At 34.9% G+C, this 18,320-nt stretch overlaps 1 protein-coding gene across 6 annotated transcripts in view; it reads left to right on the plus strand.

Annotated features, from left to right (window-relative positions):
• Positions 1 to 18,320, plus strand: part of RYR3 (ryanodine receptor 3) — a 207,424-nt gene that overhangs the window by 186,478 nt on the left and 2,626 nt on the right. For all 6 annotated transcript variants that reach the window (XM_027642328.1, XM_027642330.1, XM_027642331.1 and 3 more), the window contains 13 exons: positions 2,381 to 2,439; positions 3,659 to 3,827; positions 4,438 to 4,524; positions 6,347 to 6,544; positions 7,121 to 7,251; positions 9,155 to 9,197; positions 9,764 to 9,891; positions 10,808 to 10,868; positions 12,078 to 12,224; positions 13,918 to 14,052; positions 16,049 to 16,205; positions 17,276 to 17,340; positions 17,447 to 17,547. In XM_027642328.1, the coding sequence (XP_027498129.1) occupies positions 2,381 to 2,439; positions 3,659 to 3,827; positions 4,438 to 4,524; positions 6,347 to 6,544; positions 7,121 to 7,251; positions 9,155 to 9,197; positions 9,764 to 9,891; positions 10,808 to 10,868; positions 12,078 to 12,224; positions 13,918 to 14,052; positions 16,049 to 16,205; positions 17,276 to 17,340; positions 17,447 to 17,547 (1,481 nt within the window). The remainder of the gene's footprint in view (positions 1 to 2,380; positions 2,440 to 3,658; positions 3,828 to 4,437; positions 4,525 to 6,346; positions 6,545 to 7,120; positions 7,252 to 9,154; positions 9,198 to 9,763; positions 9,892 to 10,807; positions 10,869 to 12,077; positions 12,225 to 13,917; positions 14,053 to 16,048; positions 16,206 to 17,275; positions 17,341 to 17,446; positions 17,548 to 18,320) is intronic.

Below are 18,320 nucleotides of genomic sequence, written 5' to 3' on the forward strand. Positions count from 1 at the left end.
TGTCTCATTTACCATAAATGTAACGTGGTTGGTATTTAAAAATACTATTTTAACTAAAGAATCTCAGCAAGTATGAGTAAATACCTTAAAATTTTCTTCAACAGTGGTTGAAGTAAACATTTTAGTTCAAATCTGAATAAACATTTTAGAATTTTCTTTGCTTTACTTTGATGTATACATTTCTCACAGATGTGTTTGTAACTATTGATAAAAATGCTCAGTAATTTTTGCAAATACTTCCAGTCATTAATGTGAAGTCAGTTGTGCAATTTATCCAGCTTTTACCTTTAGTATGTTATCTAGTGAAACTCACCAATATAATTTTAATCATTATATAAACTAATTATATAGTACAGAAATCACTATTCACAGTGTGTATATAAATGGTTCAAGTAATCCAGTGAGAGCACTAGATATAACTATTAAGTGGAGCTCAAAGTAGAAACAGCAATGTAAGAATCAAAAACTCCCTTCAGGAAATCATATGTCTTTCTTAGGCATCTGCAATGATAAAATTTACGCAAATGGATAGACATAAAAATTTACCTCTATATACTGGAAAAGCAACTGTGTAATAATAAGGTCAATGACATTACTACCTAGCCAGAGAAACTGCAAAATAATCTATGGAATTGTATATGATGAAGACTGTTAGCACTTAGTTTTTACTGTGAAGTTACACAGGAATCTGTGTTGAGAGCTGTGTGAGTTCAGAAATGAGAAAATTTATCACAATTTGCTGATAAATCTAAGTTATTGGTAGCAGTAAAATCAAGAGCTAACTACAAAGTTGCCTTAAAATAGCAGATAAAAATCAGTGATGTCTGTGGGACAAAAAGTTATAATTTTATGTGTAAAATTTTGCATTTTGAGCTCATTGCTACTGTTTGGGTACGAAATCTTGGGAATATAACAGAGTGGTATAACAGTATCAGTTCAGTGAAAATGTCAATCAAGCAAACTGAAATTCTGATTTCAGAGGAAAACTCCAGAATATTACTATGCTTCATGAACCTATCTGTGTCTTGAAGACCAGGTTCCTTCATTTTGAAAATAATGTGGTAAAACTGAATAAGGTTCAGTGAAGGTCAGCAAGATATCAAAACTCGATATGGAGAAAATCTGGTGTATGGAATTAAGTAGGTTAAGACTCTTCAGCCTGGAAAAGAGAAAATTGAGAGACCATATGATAGAGGGATGGAAAGGATGGATAGGGATTTATGCATTCATCTACCACCCTACCACTTAAAAGAACCAGGCATCATCAAATTATCTCTGAATTACCCTCCACCAGCTTGAGATTTTAGAGGACACTCATTGTGAAAGAGTTACAAATGCATCGTTTACTAGATGAGGTTCCACAGATATCTGTGAGATACCCAAGGCAAGATCAATTTAGTAAATTCTTTCATGAATCTTTTTCCTAAGTGTCTGCAAGAGATAGGCATTCAGATGAGTAGTGGGGCAAATACAGATAACTGTATTTAGGTATTAACAAGAAAAGTAGAACCAATAGACAATTGCTGTCTAAGCACTTCAGGAGAATATAGAAGAGGATTAAGAGTTAAGACAGGTTTTTGCAAGAGGGAATGGAAACAAATTTAGGCACTTGAGATTCCTTTGTGACTCTAGGACTTCAGGGCCTGCATCTCTTTGATTTCCACTGAAGCTTCCACTTTCAAACTGCATTTGAAATTAGTTACTTTGATCTTGTAATATGAAGCCTGAAGGTGTTTGACATCCAGGCCCCAGCTTCTTTGCTGCAGTTAGCCATCTGTAAAATTGTATATTGGTTTTTCCTTATCTCAAGGGAATGTTGTAAGCATGTACTTAGGAGGGTTGTGAGGTGTGCTGGTAAAGGTTTAATGGACCATCAGCCCAGCTAAGATAAACAGCTTGGAGAAAACATTGTATAAGTAGAAGTTGTTTAAGTATTTGTCTGTTTTCAATTGCATCACTTGATCATGACCAAGTAATTGGGTGTTATAAGATCTAATAATTACATAGTTTTTTTCAGATTTTTGATGATAACATTAATATATTATTTTTTGTTTCATATTTGGAAAGAGGCAGATACCTTCATCCTCAGCTGGTTACATGATCTGTCTGATCACATATATAATTAAGTTGTTCAGTCAGCTGGACTAGTTAGAGTATTGTTAATACTATACTGAAAAAGGCTATCAGAGTAATTTCTGTCATTTTCACTGTTAAAATACAGCCTGAGCTCCTTACTTTTTAAGAATCTAACTCCTTAAAAGTCCTAAGTGGTATAAAAAATATTATTAATTATTTTATTTATTTCTTAGAAGACAGTAACAAAAGTTACCAGAATTTTATTTGAATGGATTGATTTTGACAGTTAAAATACTTTTTGCAGATATCTGAAATTGCAAAAGAAGCTGGAACACAAAGAAAAGCAGAAGCTGAGAAGGCCGAGTAAGTCAGTTTTACAGAATTCCTGTTTAATTCCTTGCTACTTCCTATTGCTAGATAATTTGGCCAGAAAGAATGCAAGCAATGCTCAGTATTCAAAGCACTTTATGTACACTTTGTCTCATCAGTATTCTGAAAATACACTAAGAGGTGTACACTAAATATTTTTGAAAATACACTAAAGGGTAGTAGACCATCTCAGTGGGCAACAAAATGGTAATCTGATTTTGTGGCCCTTGACAATTCTGCATATATAAATCTGTCGTCACTATCTTTTTAAAAATTCCCATAACTACCTTTAAAAATGAGTACCAGTCTTGAAAAGAACTCTGCAACTTGTCAGTACTGCTATTTACACTTCTCCTACGCAACAATATAAGATCATTAAAACACAAGATGTAACTAACCCAACCATTCTTATTTATTGCTCTTTTATCTGTTCTTGACTTGTGAACTTGATAGCAAATACATTCCTTTGTCCAGTCATCCTATATGTGACTGCCTTATTAAAATTTTTCAAAATGCATACCTTGCTCTAGCAGCATCCTACTTTTAAAGGGCATGCTGTCTGCCTGAACATGCAGCCACATCGTAGGCTTGCAGACCGATGGATGCCCTTAAAATATTTGTAGATACACACAAAATATCTCCTAGAGATTCTTACACATTCAAAAGCTATACATAATTTTCTTCTTTTTTTTTCCTCTTCCATTTTGCTTCATGTTTAAAATATTTACTTCAGTCATTTTATCTTTCTCCTCCTATCTGCCTAAGTGAATTTTTTTAAGTGTGCCATTAGGGTTAATAACGAGGTAGGGGTCAGTCTCTTCTAGGCAACCAGTGACAGAAGAGGAAATGGCCTCAAGCTGTGCCAGGGGAGGTTCATGTTGAACATCAAAAAGAATTTCTTCACAGAAAGAGTGATTAAACATCAGAATGGGCTGCCCAGGGAGGTGGTGGATTCACCATCCCTGGAGGTGTTTAAAAGACTGTATGTGGCAGTTAGTGCCACGGTCCAGTTGACGTGGTGGTGTTGGGTCATAGATTGGACTTGATGGTCTCAGAAGTCTTTTCTAACCTAATTCATTCTGTGATTTTTTTCTCCCAGTATCAAAACTAACTTTCAAAGCCAGACTTTCTAAACTCAAATTCCTTCTAAATGAAAGCATTTACAATACAGAAGTTTGGCTAGGTATTTTTGTTTAGATAACCTTTCTTCTAGCATGGAAGATGGTGAGAAACAAGATAAAGCGAAGGAAGTACAATCTGAGCAGGTCGAAGAGGGAAAAATGAAGAAAAAGAAGCGAAGGCATGGACAAAAAATTGAGAAACCTGAGGCTGTTATGGCTAACTTCTTCAAAGCTTTGGAAATTTATCAAACAAAAATGCTTGTAAGTTTGTCTTAAATTCTTTAGTCACTGAATTTTTATTTATGCATATGGAACCCTTGTTTGATATCGAAGGGAGAAATGTCATCATAAAAGGAACATTGGCGACTTTTCAGATGATTGGCTCTATTCAGTCTCTTGTGATTTTTGTAATACTTCATAGAGTTATCTAAAGTGTTTCTGTGTTTAATTTCTCCTATCTTGGTCTAACAGGACAGATTAGTCTTTTGAGCTCCTTGTTATGAGCTCTCTTTTTTCCATAATCTAATTTCTAGAATCTGTAATTCTATTAGCTATAAGATTTATCTTTGTTCTTAAAACCATCAAATGTTGAATTCTCTGAAACCTTCTCAATTAGTTTATTCCAGTTAATATTCTATTTCAGTCTTTTTTGACTTACAATTTTAAGGCCATTACTTTTAATTCCATTCACCATGAAATGGGAGAACAGGCTGCTAAGAAATGCCCTTGCTCGTTATAACTGGTATATGAAAGCAACACAATTATATATTTAATTTCTTAGAAAGCTTGCTACTTACTTTTCTTATCTTGATGTTACCTAGAGGCCACCATTAATCCATTAATTCTTTTTTTTTTTTTTTTTTACTTTCAGCACTACTTGGCAAGAAATTTTTATAACTTAAGATTTCTTGCTCTATTTGTTGCATTTGCCATCAATTTTATTCTTCTATTTTACAAGGTAAGGCTATGCATTGTTCTTTAAATAATTTTTGTTAGTTCCAAAGGAATATTTGATGATGGTTTCAAGGCTTGTTTAATAAAGCCATTATTACAAGCCCTTAAACATGAACTAAAGCATTTAGATATGAAGTAGTTAAAAAAAAAATCTTAAAGTTTGTAACTATTCAAGGTTTATTTTATTCAGGAGGAATGAAAAGAGATTTATTTAATTTCTCCTTTATGTGTTTCTAGGCATGTGTTTATAGGCACTTTTTCATTTAGTCACCTAAGTCTGTTATTGTTTGGATTGCTAATCTTCTTGAGAGAAATTTGAAATTCCCTAAAATAATTCAAATGTCAAAACTGTTGAATTTTTTATTTCATTTGTTCTAAAGAGAGACTTCAGTTGATCTGATTATTCTCATTGATTTCTTTTTTTCTTTTTCATAGTAGGCTACAGTTCTTTTTTTACATCACTGATGAAGAACATTATACATTCATACCTTAATCTTAGAGGTTCACCTGAATCTGGAGTTGTTTCAGGTTCTGGTGTACAACACAGTGATACAAAGTAGAATATCTTCAGCAGCCTCCACTGATTTTTTTCATGAATTTTCACAAACTCTATTCATGGAAAAGATTAGAATTCAGTAAAGAAAACTTGCATTCATAAAGGTCTCATTTTTCCCCCTTTCTATACAGATTTGAAGTCTGACAAAAAAGTCCTGATTTATCTATATCCTGAAATCTGACTCTTTTGATTTTCCCCTCCTAGATATAGAATGAAATGCATCATGTGTTTTCCAGTATTACATTTTCCAATTCTGTTGCTTACAGCCAAAAACTTCAAAGACAAAAGCAGGTGGCTGAACATTCAGTGTAGAAGTAACTAAGCCCTGATCTCAAATATCTTAAATGCAACTCCTGTAACACAACTACAGTCTCAGAGGAAGGGCAGGCAAAGACACAAAAAGGGCAGAAGGTATGGGCACCATTCCTGGAGAAAGACTATCAGGGTTATTTAGGGCTTTTTAGTTTGCCTCTTTCTTCCCTTCCCGTAGGGTTAGAGAAGAAAGATGGACTTAAGTATCTATGCAGAGTTCTGCTTTTGTCTATGCCAGTCTTTTTGACCTCATTCTCTTCCGCTTTTCACTGAGTCTTGTGGGTGACAACCCATTCTGTTGCAGAGCAAGGACAAAAGTTCGCGTCTATCATTACAAGTCCATCTGTCATAAATAGGAAAGGGTCAGTGCAAGCGAAACAGGACTGAATAAAACTTCAGCTTTCAGATAAAGCTGTCAAAAAAGGGCCCTTAGGGCTTTTATTTTAAAGGCCAGGTTTTTAAAGGAAGAATTTAGGGCAGTATTTCAGTTTTATGGCTGATTAAATACTGTATATAGTTTGTAAGCCCTAAACTGAGTTATGAAATAAAAATTTGTGGATAATGTACAAGTTCATAACATGAAAACTTTGTTTCTTTCTAGACTTTAGTTATCAGAAAAAATGTAGATTACAAAACAAACCCTAAATTCAGTCCTACTAGATAACCCTGTCATTCCTTGGTTCTGACAAGAAAATGTTTTTTGCACAAAGTTTTCATTGATTGTTTTAGTTTTGCTATGGCATTGTTAGAGGATAGATTTTTAAACTGCCTGTATTTGCTTTTTCTAGATTTTCTTTTTAATGACATGACATGATCTGGAGACTGTTAAAATGAAGGACATTTAAAGCTAATGTTTTATAATCTTCCTCTGAGCAGGCTTTGTAAACATCATTTGTCACTAGAGAAAGGAAAAAGCTTTTAAGTTTGTGTGTTTTCAATATGCTTGAATTTTTCTCAGGTGACAGAAGAGCCACTTGATGAAGTAGAGGAAGACTCTAATCTCTGGAATTCTTTTGCTGAGGAAGAAGAGGAGGAGGGCATGGTCTTTTTTGTTTTAGAAGAAAGTACAGGCTACATGGCACCTGCTCTTAGAGCATTGGCAGTTATTCATACTATCATCTCCTTTGTCTGTGTGATTGGATACTATTGCTTAAAGGCAAGTTCTTAACCTTACAACTAATCTACTATTTGTTAAACAACACTGTTGTTAAAAAATCACTGTCCCAAAGTGATTGTTGGTGCCAGTACTGGAATACCTATTTATACCTCGGTGTTTACAAATTCTCACTATTCAATATGTAGATGTTTTCTTTGTGTACTCTTGTCTCCCAGAAATGGAGTTATCTTTCTTCTTAGCAGTGTGTGTGTGTTTTGGATTTGTGGTTAAAACAGTGCTGGTAACGCAGTCACCCTTTGGTTATTGCTGAACAGTGTGAAGGCTCCTTTTGCTTTACCCACTCTGTGCATCCGCAAGCATGTTGGCAGGGGTCACAGCCAGGACAGCTGACCTGAACAAAACAGTGATATTCCATGCCATGTAACACCATGCTCAGCAATAAAAAGTCTAGGTGTGGGAGGGGTGGGCTTGGCCATTGCTCAGAGGCTGGTTAGACATTGATCTGATTGCAGGAGGTTCTAGTGTGACATTTGGTGTTACATAGCATTATAAAGAGTACTATAGGTACCAAAAATACATAAATCATGACATAGATGTCCACTGTCATTTTCACAGGTCCCTTTGGTGGTATTCAAGAGGGAAAAGGAGGTAGCTAGAAAGCTGGAATTTGATGGTCTGTACATAACTGAACAGCCAACTGAAGATGATATTAAAGGACAGTGGGATCGCCTCGTTATAAATACTCCGTATGTAAAATTAAATGATTAAATGTGAACTGTTTATAAATATTATAGCTCATTAAGCCACTGATCTAGAACTTTCCTGTCTACTTTCCACTTAGTTCATCTAAAAGAAAGGCAATTAGCACCTTATATTAGATGCTACAGTAGTAGATTCTAATGTGAAATCCCATATTATCTATTTATTTATTACTATCATAACACATATATTCCACCTCCTTTTCATTTTCTAGGATTTGCAAGGATTATGCATTTTACCTCACAGTGTCTCTCCAAGACATTTCACATATTAGTCGCTATTGAAAAAGTTTTAAAAAGATAACTTCCACCCTTTCCAGTTACTCAATTTCACTTGTATAGTATTATTCTCCTGCCTTTCTTTCCCACAACTTGCTAAAAAAAAGCTGTATATGACAGGAGAAGTAAGTCTAGTGAAAAATATCAGTCCCAGAATTTGAGTAGTTATGATAGGAATTGCTGTCAGATTGTAGGCATTAGCAAACACTGTAGTAGTCATGCACAAAGAATCATCTGCTGTTCTGTGAGTGAATGGCACAAGGGTAGGAAAAAAAACACCAGAAAAACATCAGTAAGCTGCAGAGATTTGTAGAAGTGACACAGACAAATATAGCTAGTCAACTCTCTTCCCTTAAAAGAATGTCTTATCTACAGGCTATTTTTCAGAATTTCCTTTTTCAAAACAAATTGAATCATCTTACGGTACTTTTCCTAATAGTATCATAACTTAAGGACAATGAAAGAAAGCAGGAAAAGAACAAAGTTATTTACAAGTCACAGACTAGTTGTGGCTAGTATGTAAAAGCTCAAAAACAAGTCAGCAAAAATAATCAACTCTATGCATCAGAGTGACAATATGCTGCCAAATATCCAAAATATGTATATTATCAGTCATACTCAATTTTTGTACACTATAAATAGTGGCCTTAAAACCATCATTAAAATTAAAGCAGTGAAGAGCAGTGACAAGCGGTGGGGAGAGAAAAATCTTATACTTTGTAGTATTTCCTGCTAATTGGCATTCTTCAAAACAGACATAATATACAGTAAGGCCATTACAATGAGAAATTCCTGGGCACTGCAATTCATAAGACAGTTCAAGAACAGTATTTTTTATGATGAAGTTGAAGATCAAAGAAACATCACTGATAAGATAAAACACTATCTTTTTTTTCTTGCGGGTCAAAGTTGATGTATTACTTTGTGTCTAAGATCTCTCCTGCATAAAACCAGTTGCTTATTGAAGCATCATGATTGCTTATATTACTCTCAAAAAAAGCAGAGAATTTTCAATATAGATACCCTGACAGCTCTTTAATATTTAAGATTTACTGCTCCATTTCTTTCTTCTAGGTATACACAACAGCTTTTAATTATTAGTGTGGGCATTGTTGCTCAGAGGCAGATGATGCAAAATGCTCTTTAGGGGAACAGTCTTGTGGCTTTAGAATTATAAACAGTTTTTACTGTGTCTTGTTTGGGATGACACATGTGAGAACAAGATTACCACTAACTCCTGGTTTTGGCAAATGATCTTTTTCGATTTTGGGGGGGCTTTTAATATTTTTTTTTTATTTTGTGTTGGCAAACTGTCCACTGTTTCACAAGTGTTCAGTGACTATTTGAAATGTAATCCACTGAACTTAAAAAATTATTTGTGCTTCAAGACTCTCTTATTTTCATCTGAAAATCATTGCCTGGTTTGATTTTTATGGCTAGGAGCAATAAAGTATTTATTTAGGAGATGAATGATATTGAAGTGCAGTGAGTGAATGAAATTACAGCAAAATCTGCAGTGATCAGGAACATGGTATTTTCTCTTTTTTCATTGTTTTTTAATTTTCCCCATACAAGTTAAATAACTTGAAATATCTTTGCCTTATCTATATAGGTCCTTCCCTAACAATTACTGGGACAAATTTGTAAAACGGAAGGTAGGCTTTTTATATTTCTATTATGTTAAGTCATAGCAATAACTGACTATTTGGTTAATTTGGATATCTGTGTGATATTCTCCTGCACACATAAATATACAAATAACCGAGAACTGAAATTTGCTTTATGGAAGTCATTGTTGTGTTAAATGTCTTTTTGAACAGGCAGCTGCAGCGTAGGTGGGAAGAGGGAGGAAGACAGAAGGCTGTAGTTTCCTTCCTAGACTCAGATATTTGAAATAACTTTGTACTGTCAATCAGCCAGTAGGTCTAATTTACAGTCATTGTCATCTTTAGGATACAAAGCCCCCTCATCCCCCTAAAAAAAGAAAAACATGTCAGCTTAAATGACAGCAAATTATACATAAGCTTTCAGATAATAGCCTTTAATGCTTCTATTTTTCTTTTTTATGCTCTCCCCCCCCACCTGGGAGTTCTGACTGTTCTAGTAGTGTTAATTGTGAAAGACCTTTTGTTTTTTAATTCCTGACAACTACTGGCCTAAAGTAGGGTGAATGTCACAAAGGACCTTCTCCGAGAAAAAGCTTCTCTTCTTCCATTTTTAGGTTATTAACAAGTATGGAGACTTATATGGAGCAGAGCGCATTGCAGAACTTTTGGGTTTGGACAAAAGTGCCCTTGATTTTAGTCCAGTGGAAGAGAGCGAACCAGAAGAGGCATCTCTTGTATCATGGTATGACTTCTGACCTTCACAGACAAGTTATGTGTTGGTATAACTTCACCATCAAAGATAAAAATGGATTTTATATTGAAACTGTAGTGATGTTTTCCTCAGCATGGAAAATTCAAATGGAGAAGTATTCCTAGCGTGGAAGTAATTTTAAAAAGCTTTTTGTTCATTCTAAAACATACTTGTGTTATAAAAGTAAGAAAAAAATCCATGAGTTTATGCTGATTTATACAGCTGGGCACTCTTTTATTTTAAACACTAATTAATGCAGCATTTAAAGTTTTTACAACAGAGTTTATAAACCAAAGGACAGAAAAAGTAATGATAAAAAATATGTAGATTCCAGGTGTCTAGAAAAAATTCATAGATGTTCTCCTGACTTAATCTGTCAGTGAAGACAAGTGTATGAAAGTGTCCCAGTCTCAAGTGATTTAGGCTCCGACAAGAGTTTGGTTTCCTTGATATTTAAGACACACAAGAAAGATTTCCCTTTGCATGCCATCTAATGGCTAATAAAATATTTAGAATCTTGCAGAAGGCATTATCTTTTCTCTTCGTTATTCTGGCAACATTTTACACTAGACAGACCACTTACCTCTCAAATTCAAGCAGTCTGGGTTCCAGATGTCACTATTTTTGACATACATTCTAATTTTTTAAGTCTGGAATATGGCAGTGTCACTCCTACTGAAATTGTTTCACCAGTTTCAATGGTTTAGAAACTCTTTATAGGTGCTCAGAGGTAAGGAATACTCTGAAAAATGAAGCCCCTGCCTCACTCTAAAAAAATGAACTGTTAAAGTACATCACCACCTTCAGAAACAAATGTGAAGTGCTAAACCTAGTTTGCTGTTTATAAACACAGAATTCAATACTTACTTTTGACATTTTTGCATTTCAAAAATTTTGTATTTCCTAGGTTAAGCTCCATTGATACAAAGTACCACATTTGGAAGCTTGGAGTTGTCTTCACTGATAATGTGAGTATTTTAGCCTAGAGTAATATGCTTTGATTTACTCTAAACACGATTGTATGTTTTGCATTATGTGCTTTTATTTTAAACAACCATACATAAATAACATTCCATTAGAGAGCAATTTTAAAATATCTTTTTTCTGTTACGTCAGAATTTTCTTTTTGATTCTAAAGGGCAGTACGCACCTCCACATCATTGATACAATGTCAGCCTTTTGGAAGTTAATGGTACATTCATTTCATTTTGTAGAAATCGACCTAGCAACCAAAGGTGTCTTTTCTAAAATCAAGCACAGTCTAAAAAGTTATCCTTTTTCATACTTGAATCATGTGTTTGACATGGCTGACATTCTTTTCTTTCAAACCTTCTCCTTTGAAAGGACCACCTTTATAGTAAAAACAAAAAAGGCAGCCAAAGTAAATCAAGTGAAGATGTATAAATTCCTTGTCCACTAAAATACACTGAGCCGTTGTTCTTCAATATAAGCTTTGATGTCAAAGTGGCTTCAGGTTCACTGCTTGTTAAAAGAATAAGCTGTGTAATGTGCCTTAGGTTTTCTGGGTAGTATAGTGCATTATTTATTAAATTAATGGTTTCAAAGGTAGCTCAATAATTATTAAGATATTGATGTTACTTGCCCATACCAGTGACAGTGGGCAAATCTCTTTCATTTAGCATCAAGGAGTGATTGTGGGGAGTATTCTCACTAGTATGAAGAATCTACACACACAGACTTAGGAGTGTTAGAAATCCCTGCTGTTTAAAAGTGGGACTGAGCTTTTATAATATAAAGTGATTGACTGGAAGTCATATTTTTCTAGGCTAGTCATGCTAGCTGAGCAGAGCACCATTTATCTTTAAATAAGTTATTAGCACTACCACTCATTGGTTCCTCTATCTGGAAATATTTGCCTTCCACATCCCTGCCAGTGCCAGTTGCTGTCAGGATACACATGCTTTTCACATCCTCATGATGTTTAGTTTTGGAGTTGAGTGAGGCTGGTCTCAGCATCCTTCAACAGCAAAAGCAGCATGACGTCCTCCTCTGTCACTGGTAATTTTCACAAGTAGGGTGAAGTTTGAGCTTTTTCACCCCTACATAGGCAGTGTCCTGCTACAACAATGTAAGTGACTTTAAAAAAGCCATATTCTGGATCTATTAATGCACATTAGCACCTGCTAACACTCTGCCACTTTTCACTTTCTCTGCAGTCATTTTTATACTTAGCTTGGTACACAACTATGTCTATCCTTGGGCACTACAACAACTTCTTCTTTGCTGCTCATCTGCTGGATATTGCTATGGGGTTTAAGACATTGCGAACTATTTTGTCTTCAGTCACTCACAATGGCAAACAGGTTAGTGCTACATGCAAAGGTTTGAAATTTTGTAAAAGTACTGGAAAAAATTTGTTGTACATAGGAAATATCAAAATGCAATCCATTTTCACAGTCACAGATTTTGATTACGATTGGATTAAAGACTAGATCACATCATGTCTTCTGCAGCACACTTAATATGTTAAATCCTATGAAATGATAATAATCTATACCCACCAGGCACAGATAGATAAAGACGTTTCGTACACAACAGAAATTACATAATTTTAGAAAAATACAAGAATATGAATATTACCTAACCAGCTCCTTCTATATGCTCAATGATGAACTGATTGGTGATAAATAAAAAGAATTCCCAATTTCTCCTTAGCTACAGCAGTAATAATGACCTGGGTGCTGAAATTTCAATACTTACCTAGTAAGAATGTCCTCAAAGGTGTGGGCAGTCTGCACTGTGGAGTACATTTATGTGTCACTTTGTCATGCAAAAATCAGATTAATAAAATGTACTTCCAAAACTAATTGTTGAAATTTGTGCAGGTAATCATTCTCTGATCTCTGAGGACTCTATATTCCTAGCTAGCATAACAACAAAAAACAAGTTTTGCAGTTACTTTTTAATTTACATTTAGGAAATCCAACAGAACTTCCCCAAAATTTAATTTCAAACATACACATTCCATTCCTTCTCAAATGCAGTAACATATATTCTAAGCTCACTCTTACGCCCTGCTATGCTTGTCAAAATATTTTAAATTACATGATGTTTTGGAAGAGGCATAAGAATATACCCATATAATGTGATGATGTGTATCATCACAAAAACAAATTAAATCTCTGGTTTTATTCCTTTCATTTTACTTCAGGATGACCAAAATCATATTACTTTTAATATAATGTTTGATATATTTTCTTTATGAGTTTTTTTAAAATGTAATAGTCAAAACTGAGCACAGTTGACAAAACTGTTTCAACTCAAGACCATGCCTTTTACTTAAATTCTTAACAAGCAAAGACTAGTTTTCCTAATCCTGTTGCTTTTCTTGCTAGTAGATAGGAACATTGAAAGGCAGCTGCAGATTCCTGAATTGAAATGTTCACTTTGAGAGCATACTTACAGATCTGCTGAAAGTGATAAATGATCAGCTTGTCGTTCAATACTCTCATGTTTCTTTTAAAGAAGTAGTACCAGTTACTGCATTTTTTAAAATACATAGCTTTCAGTAACTCCTCTCCAGAGCTGCATCTTCTAACACCAACTCCAATAAACAATATAACCTAGTCTCATTAACTGCTGAACTTTTTCACCTAAGGATTTTATTTGCTTAAAAGCAGGACTTGGAAATTAATTGCACTTTGGTTATCTAAAAAATTTTCCATCCGTTTTATCAATGGCTTGCTAACCAGCTTTGGAACAGAAAATAGACTATGATAAGTCATTGTAAGTCCCAATAAGTCCTAGTTGAAATTATTTATCAAATTATAGAAAGGGGTTTTTCCCTTTGATTTTCATGAGAGCAGGGCAAAGTAACAGCTCCATGGTGATCCAAGCAACAGGGAGACTTCAAAGCTATCGTAACTGCTATCTTTAGTTTTTGGGAAAGGTACAATATGATCCATTTTCAATATTTAAGGCAATACATCAAGCTAGCATTTCTCTTCTGACAAAATGAAATTGAAACCTACTTTCATGTCATGTCTCCACACACAGCTTGTTCTTACTGTGGGACTCCTGGCTGTAGTAGTGTACCTTTACACTGTTGTGGCATTCAACTTCTTCCGCAAATTCTACAACAAAAGTGAAGATGAAGATGAACCAGACATGAAATGTGATGACATGATGACGGTAACTAAAACATCACTTGCATGCTTCAAATGTCATCCTGAATTTTCAAATGCACACTTAAAATAGAATGATAAGCAAGGATGGATGTTTTTGTTGTTAAATCCATGGGTCTATTCTTCTTGGTATATGTAATTTTGAAAATATGAATGGTCTTAAAATTCCCTCTGCATTCTCCAGTGGTCTAAACAAAACAGCAAATAGATGACATATAGGAAGATATTCTGGATTTTTCTCCTAAATACTATAGTACGCGATTTGCTGCAATGCTTTTATAGGTGAGGATGGCAAACCCTCGAAGTATGTGGAAGAAATTTCTTGACAAACTAGTCAGATCTGCAAAAAGATGCTGTGTTGTCACAACACAAATAAACCCTATTTATTCCCAATGCTTGCAAGTGGACAAGCTCTTCCTGTCCTTATTTAGATTATATGCATTATATGATGCTATTAGCACTAGTTATAAAAGCCTGCTCCAAAATTACAATTAGTAATTTAGTTATTAATTAAGAAGTCAAGGATGAGAAAGTGGAAATTACAAATTATTATGGGTGATGATCTTATGCTACCAATTTACCATCTGATTTCTACCCATTGCCACTGAATGTTATTTATGTAATAATAAAATATATTCTACAGATGGTATGAAGAGGATTTGATTTTCTCATTGCACACAGAAACACAAATTCAGGTATCACAAATGTAATATTCCGAATTTGTGCCCAGCTGATTTCTTCCATGGAATAGTAACTCTCTGCCCTGTGTTATACACCAAAGATAGAATAAAATACCTCAGGAGAGAGGTGTATAATAGACTTCACAGAATGATCTTCCCTATTCTTGAACTTTCTTTTAAATACTCAGTGTGAGTCAGACATGTAAATTACAGAAATTATGAAAACTGCCCAAACTGGTCCCTTTGTGAGCTGGATACAATGGTCTGGTCATAAAATAGGTGTAGGAGTAATTGGAATAATGAAACCATATTACATTTTAAACCACTCTACTAAGTGCAGTAAATCAATTCCAAGTTACATTTGTAAGTATTGATTAGACTAGTACCAGCATCTTATGCCGACAGTAAAACTGCATTATAAAAATGGATGTATAGTTCTGTTTAGTGTTTGCTTATGTCAGGTTTTATACTGGTTATTTAATACCCACTGCCATCTAATGTGACTTTAGAAAACTGGCTGGGCTTAGAGATTTAAGTTGTTTTTAGGCCACATTGTGTGGTTGAAGGTGATTACAAGATTCCATAGTCAATTCATACAGGAACATCAGTAGTATATCACTCCTGCAGAAGATTCCATTCTAATATACTTTCACAGCTTAAATATACAGATTTTTAAAGATTTTTCCATTAAGATTTATATGTTCGAAAAACATGACATACAGCAACACTTTTGTAAAGTTATTTTTTCTGCACTGAACTGAACACAGGCTGTTTCACACATCACAACTAATTTACAATTTACTAAACTAGACACCTACTATTGCAAAATTAAATTATCCAGAAACCACCTAAATACTTTTGTGAATATGTCACTATTTCTTTTATGGCAATATTTTCCCACATTTCTAAACTTCATTGCAAGACTTTAGAAGATGTCCTCTGCATACTCAGAGCAAAGTAGAACCTTAGGAATCAATTTAAGGAGTAGAATATAGTTGAATACAGTAAATAATACAAGAAAAATGCTCCCAAATGGTCTCAGTCTGAACGTAAGACCCAGGGAGTGAGGAGAAGGTAACAGCTGATGCTGACTCCTGCTCTTAGTGTACCTGAAGGTGGAATCACATTAGGTAAGACAGGAACAGATTTTTGGTGCACTGTGTGTGACACATGAGGAATGATATGTGTTCTTTGTAACTATACTTTTTGTTACTATAACTTGTGAAGAGAATTAGCAGAGCAGAATAAAAAAAAAAAAAAAAGAAAAAAAACCTCAGAGTAATTCATGGCAAATATATCTCCAAATCTTCCTCTCTTTTTTAGTGTTACCTGTTCCACATGTATGTGGGTGTAAGAGCTGGTGGTGGCATTGGAGATGAAATTGAGGATCCTGCTGGAGACCCTTATGAAATGTATCGAATTGTCTTCGACATCACATTTTTCTTCTTTGTCATTGTTATCCTACTGGCCATTATTCAAGGTAACATCACTTACCTTAGTAGAGATTGTTCAAAATTAATTTAATGAAGCTCAGCAATGGCAATGTAAACCATATTATGTTTGAGGTAAATTTAGCAGTATATATATATATATATATATATAAAGACTTATTTCTGAGCTGATAAAATCATTAATTCTGAAAGTAATAATTTTAGACTTAATTCATAAATAATGCCTTGTCCCAAGTACTACACAAAGTCAAAGCACAAGATGTTAACCTCAGTTAAGGGTCACAGATGATGCAGCTTGTGCAGGATCACTGTTCTTCCTATAATTACCATTTAAACTTGGAGAGCCTTGCTGAAGACTTTTAGCTTGGAACCGCTACAGCTGGCTGGGGAATGGAGACTTTCCCCTTGAAAAGGGTAAATGACATGAAGAAAGTCACCATGGCCACACAACCATCTCCTCCTTTCTTTAGAAGATGATTTGTAGGGTTAATTGGTTTGCGGTTTCGGTTCACAGTGAACGAGACCTCTCCTCAGTGACAGTCAGCATTCAACATTCATTGCATGAACTGACCTCAGGCTGTTAGGAAAACACTCACCACTTTATGGCTATCTGGTGGCAAAGAAAATTGTAACGCATGTCACAGTCCCCAGAATGATCCGATTCTAATCCTAATACGTTGGAAGTGCAAGAATAATGCTTCAAATGCGAAGCAGCCTCAAAAACTGGCCAAGGGGGGCTCTGGGAGCAGAGCTGTCTTTGTTGAACAAGAGTTGGGATACAAGAGTTTCATGAGTAAAGGAGTGAAAATTGAATTCATTCATGGGACAAAAGAGATGAGCTTATGGAAGGTTAAATTGACTGTAATAAAGGACAGAAAAGCCTTTTCACTTTCAAGATTGTACCTCCATGTAATAGGAATTCTTACTGCTGGGAGTGCAGTATAAAAAAACATTGGATGTCTGGAAATTGATAGATTGTAACTTGAATTGTTCAATCTAGACATAACTACAGCAAACTCTAGACAGTGGAGGACTGACATTATTTTCAATATGAATATTGCTCAGTACCAAACTGTTGCTACTTTTCAATTTGAAATAGGTCTGATTATTGATGCTTTTGGTGAATTAAGAGACCAGCAAGAACAAGTGAGGGAAGACATGGAGGTAGGAAGCACATTACATTTTTCATTACTCTTGTTCATCTAGATTATCACCAATTAAAATAGTGTTTGAGTTAAAATTCATCTGTAACCGCAACTTGTGTTTTCAGACCAAATGTTTTATTTGTGGAATCGGCAATGACTATTTTGACACAACCCCACATGGCTTTGAAACACATACATTGCAAGAACACAACTTGGCGAACTATCTGTAAGTACATTTTACAGCTGGAATTGTAGTAAAATTTTTCATGTCTAGAGTAATTTAGGTGCACACACTGCTGAAAGTTCCAAGACAGAATTCTGTAGAGCTGAGGAATATCTCCTGTCCTTTCTGGTCTCCCCTCCTCTACTCCACACTGCTGGTGATCTTTAAAGTGCTTACCTTACACATGTGTCACCTTAGTAGAATGAGACTCGAAGGCAGACCAACTTCTTATTCTGCTGGAAGGAAACCCAGATATGTGGAAAGATGGGGGACAACAGTTTAATGAGTTGCTTTAGTCTGGAAGTTTTGGTTGTGCCTTCTGGAGGCTTGGTAACACTGATGAGACCATTGAAAATTGGCCTTGATTTGACAAAAAGAAAACCCAAACCAAAACAAAGCAAAAAAGGGCATTTTTTGAAGGTTATTGAAAGATAACCACCAGTAAATAAATAACAGCTCTGATCATCTAGTTCTTTAGTGACAGTGAAGCTCTTCAAACCTTGAAGCAATCAGGAGTTGTAAATGTTTAGGCTATTGCCCAGACTACCAAGACAGTGATTTTCCACCTTCATTAGCAAATATAGAGCAGACCAAAGAGGATATTTAAACAGTTAATTTGGCGGCATTAGTTACTAATACAAGGACGATAATTACATGAGCATTGTGCCAGCAAAACCAAAGGAGCTGAGCTGGTGGACTCTTAAAGCAGACCGACTTTGCAACACTGCATCTGAACTTTTTAAATTTAAAAAAAAAAACAAAACCAAACTGTGCCT

Source organism: Corapipo altera, unplaced genomic scaffold, assembly GCF_003945725.1.
Source record: "Corapipo altera isolate COAL_440 unplaced genomic scaffold, ASM394572v1 23b, whole genome shotgun sequence".
In the NCBI taxonomy this organism is placed as follows: Eukaryota; Metazoa; Chordata; class Aves; order Passeriformes; family Pipridae; genus Corapipo; species Corapipo altera.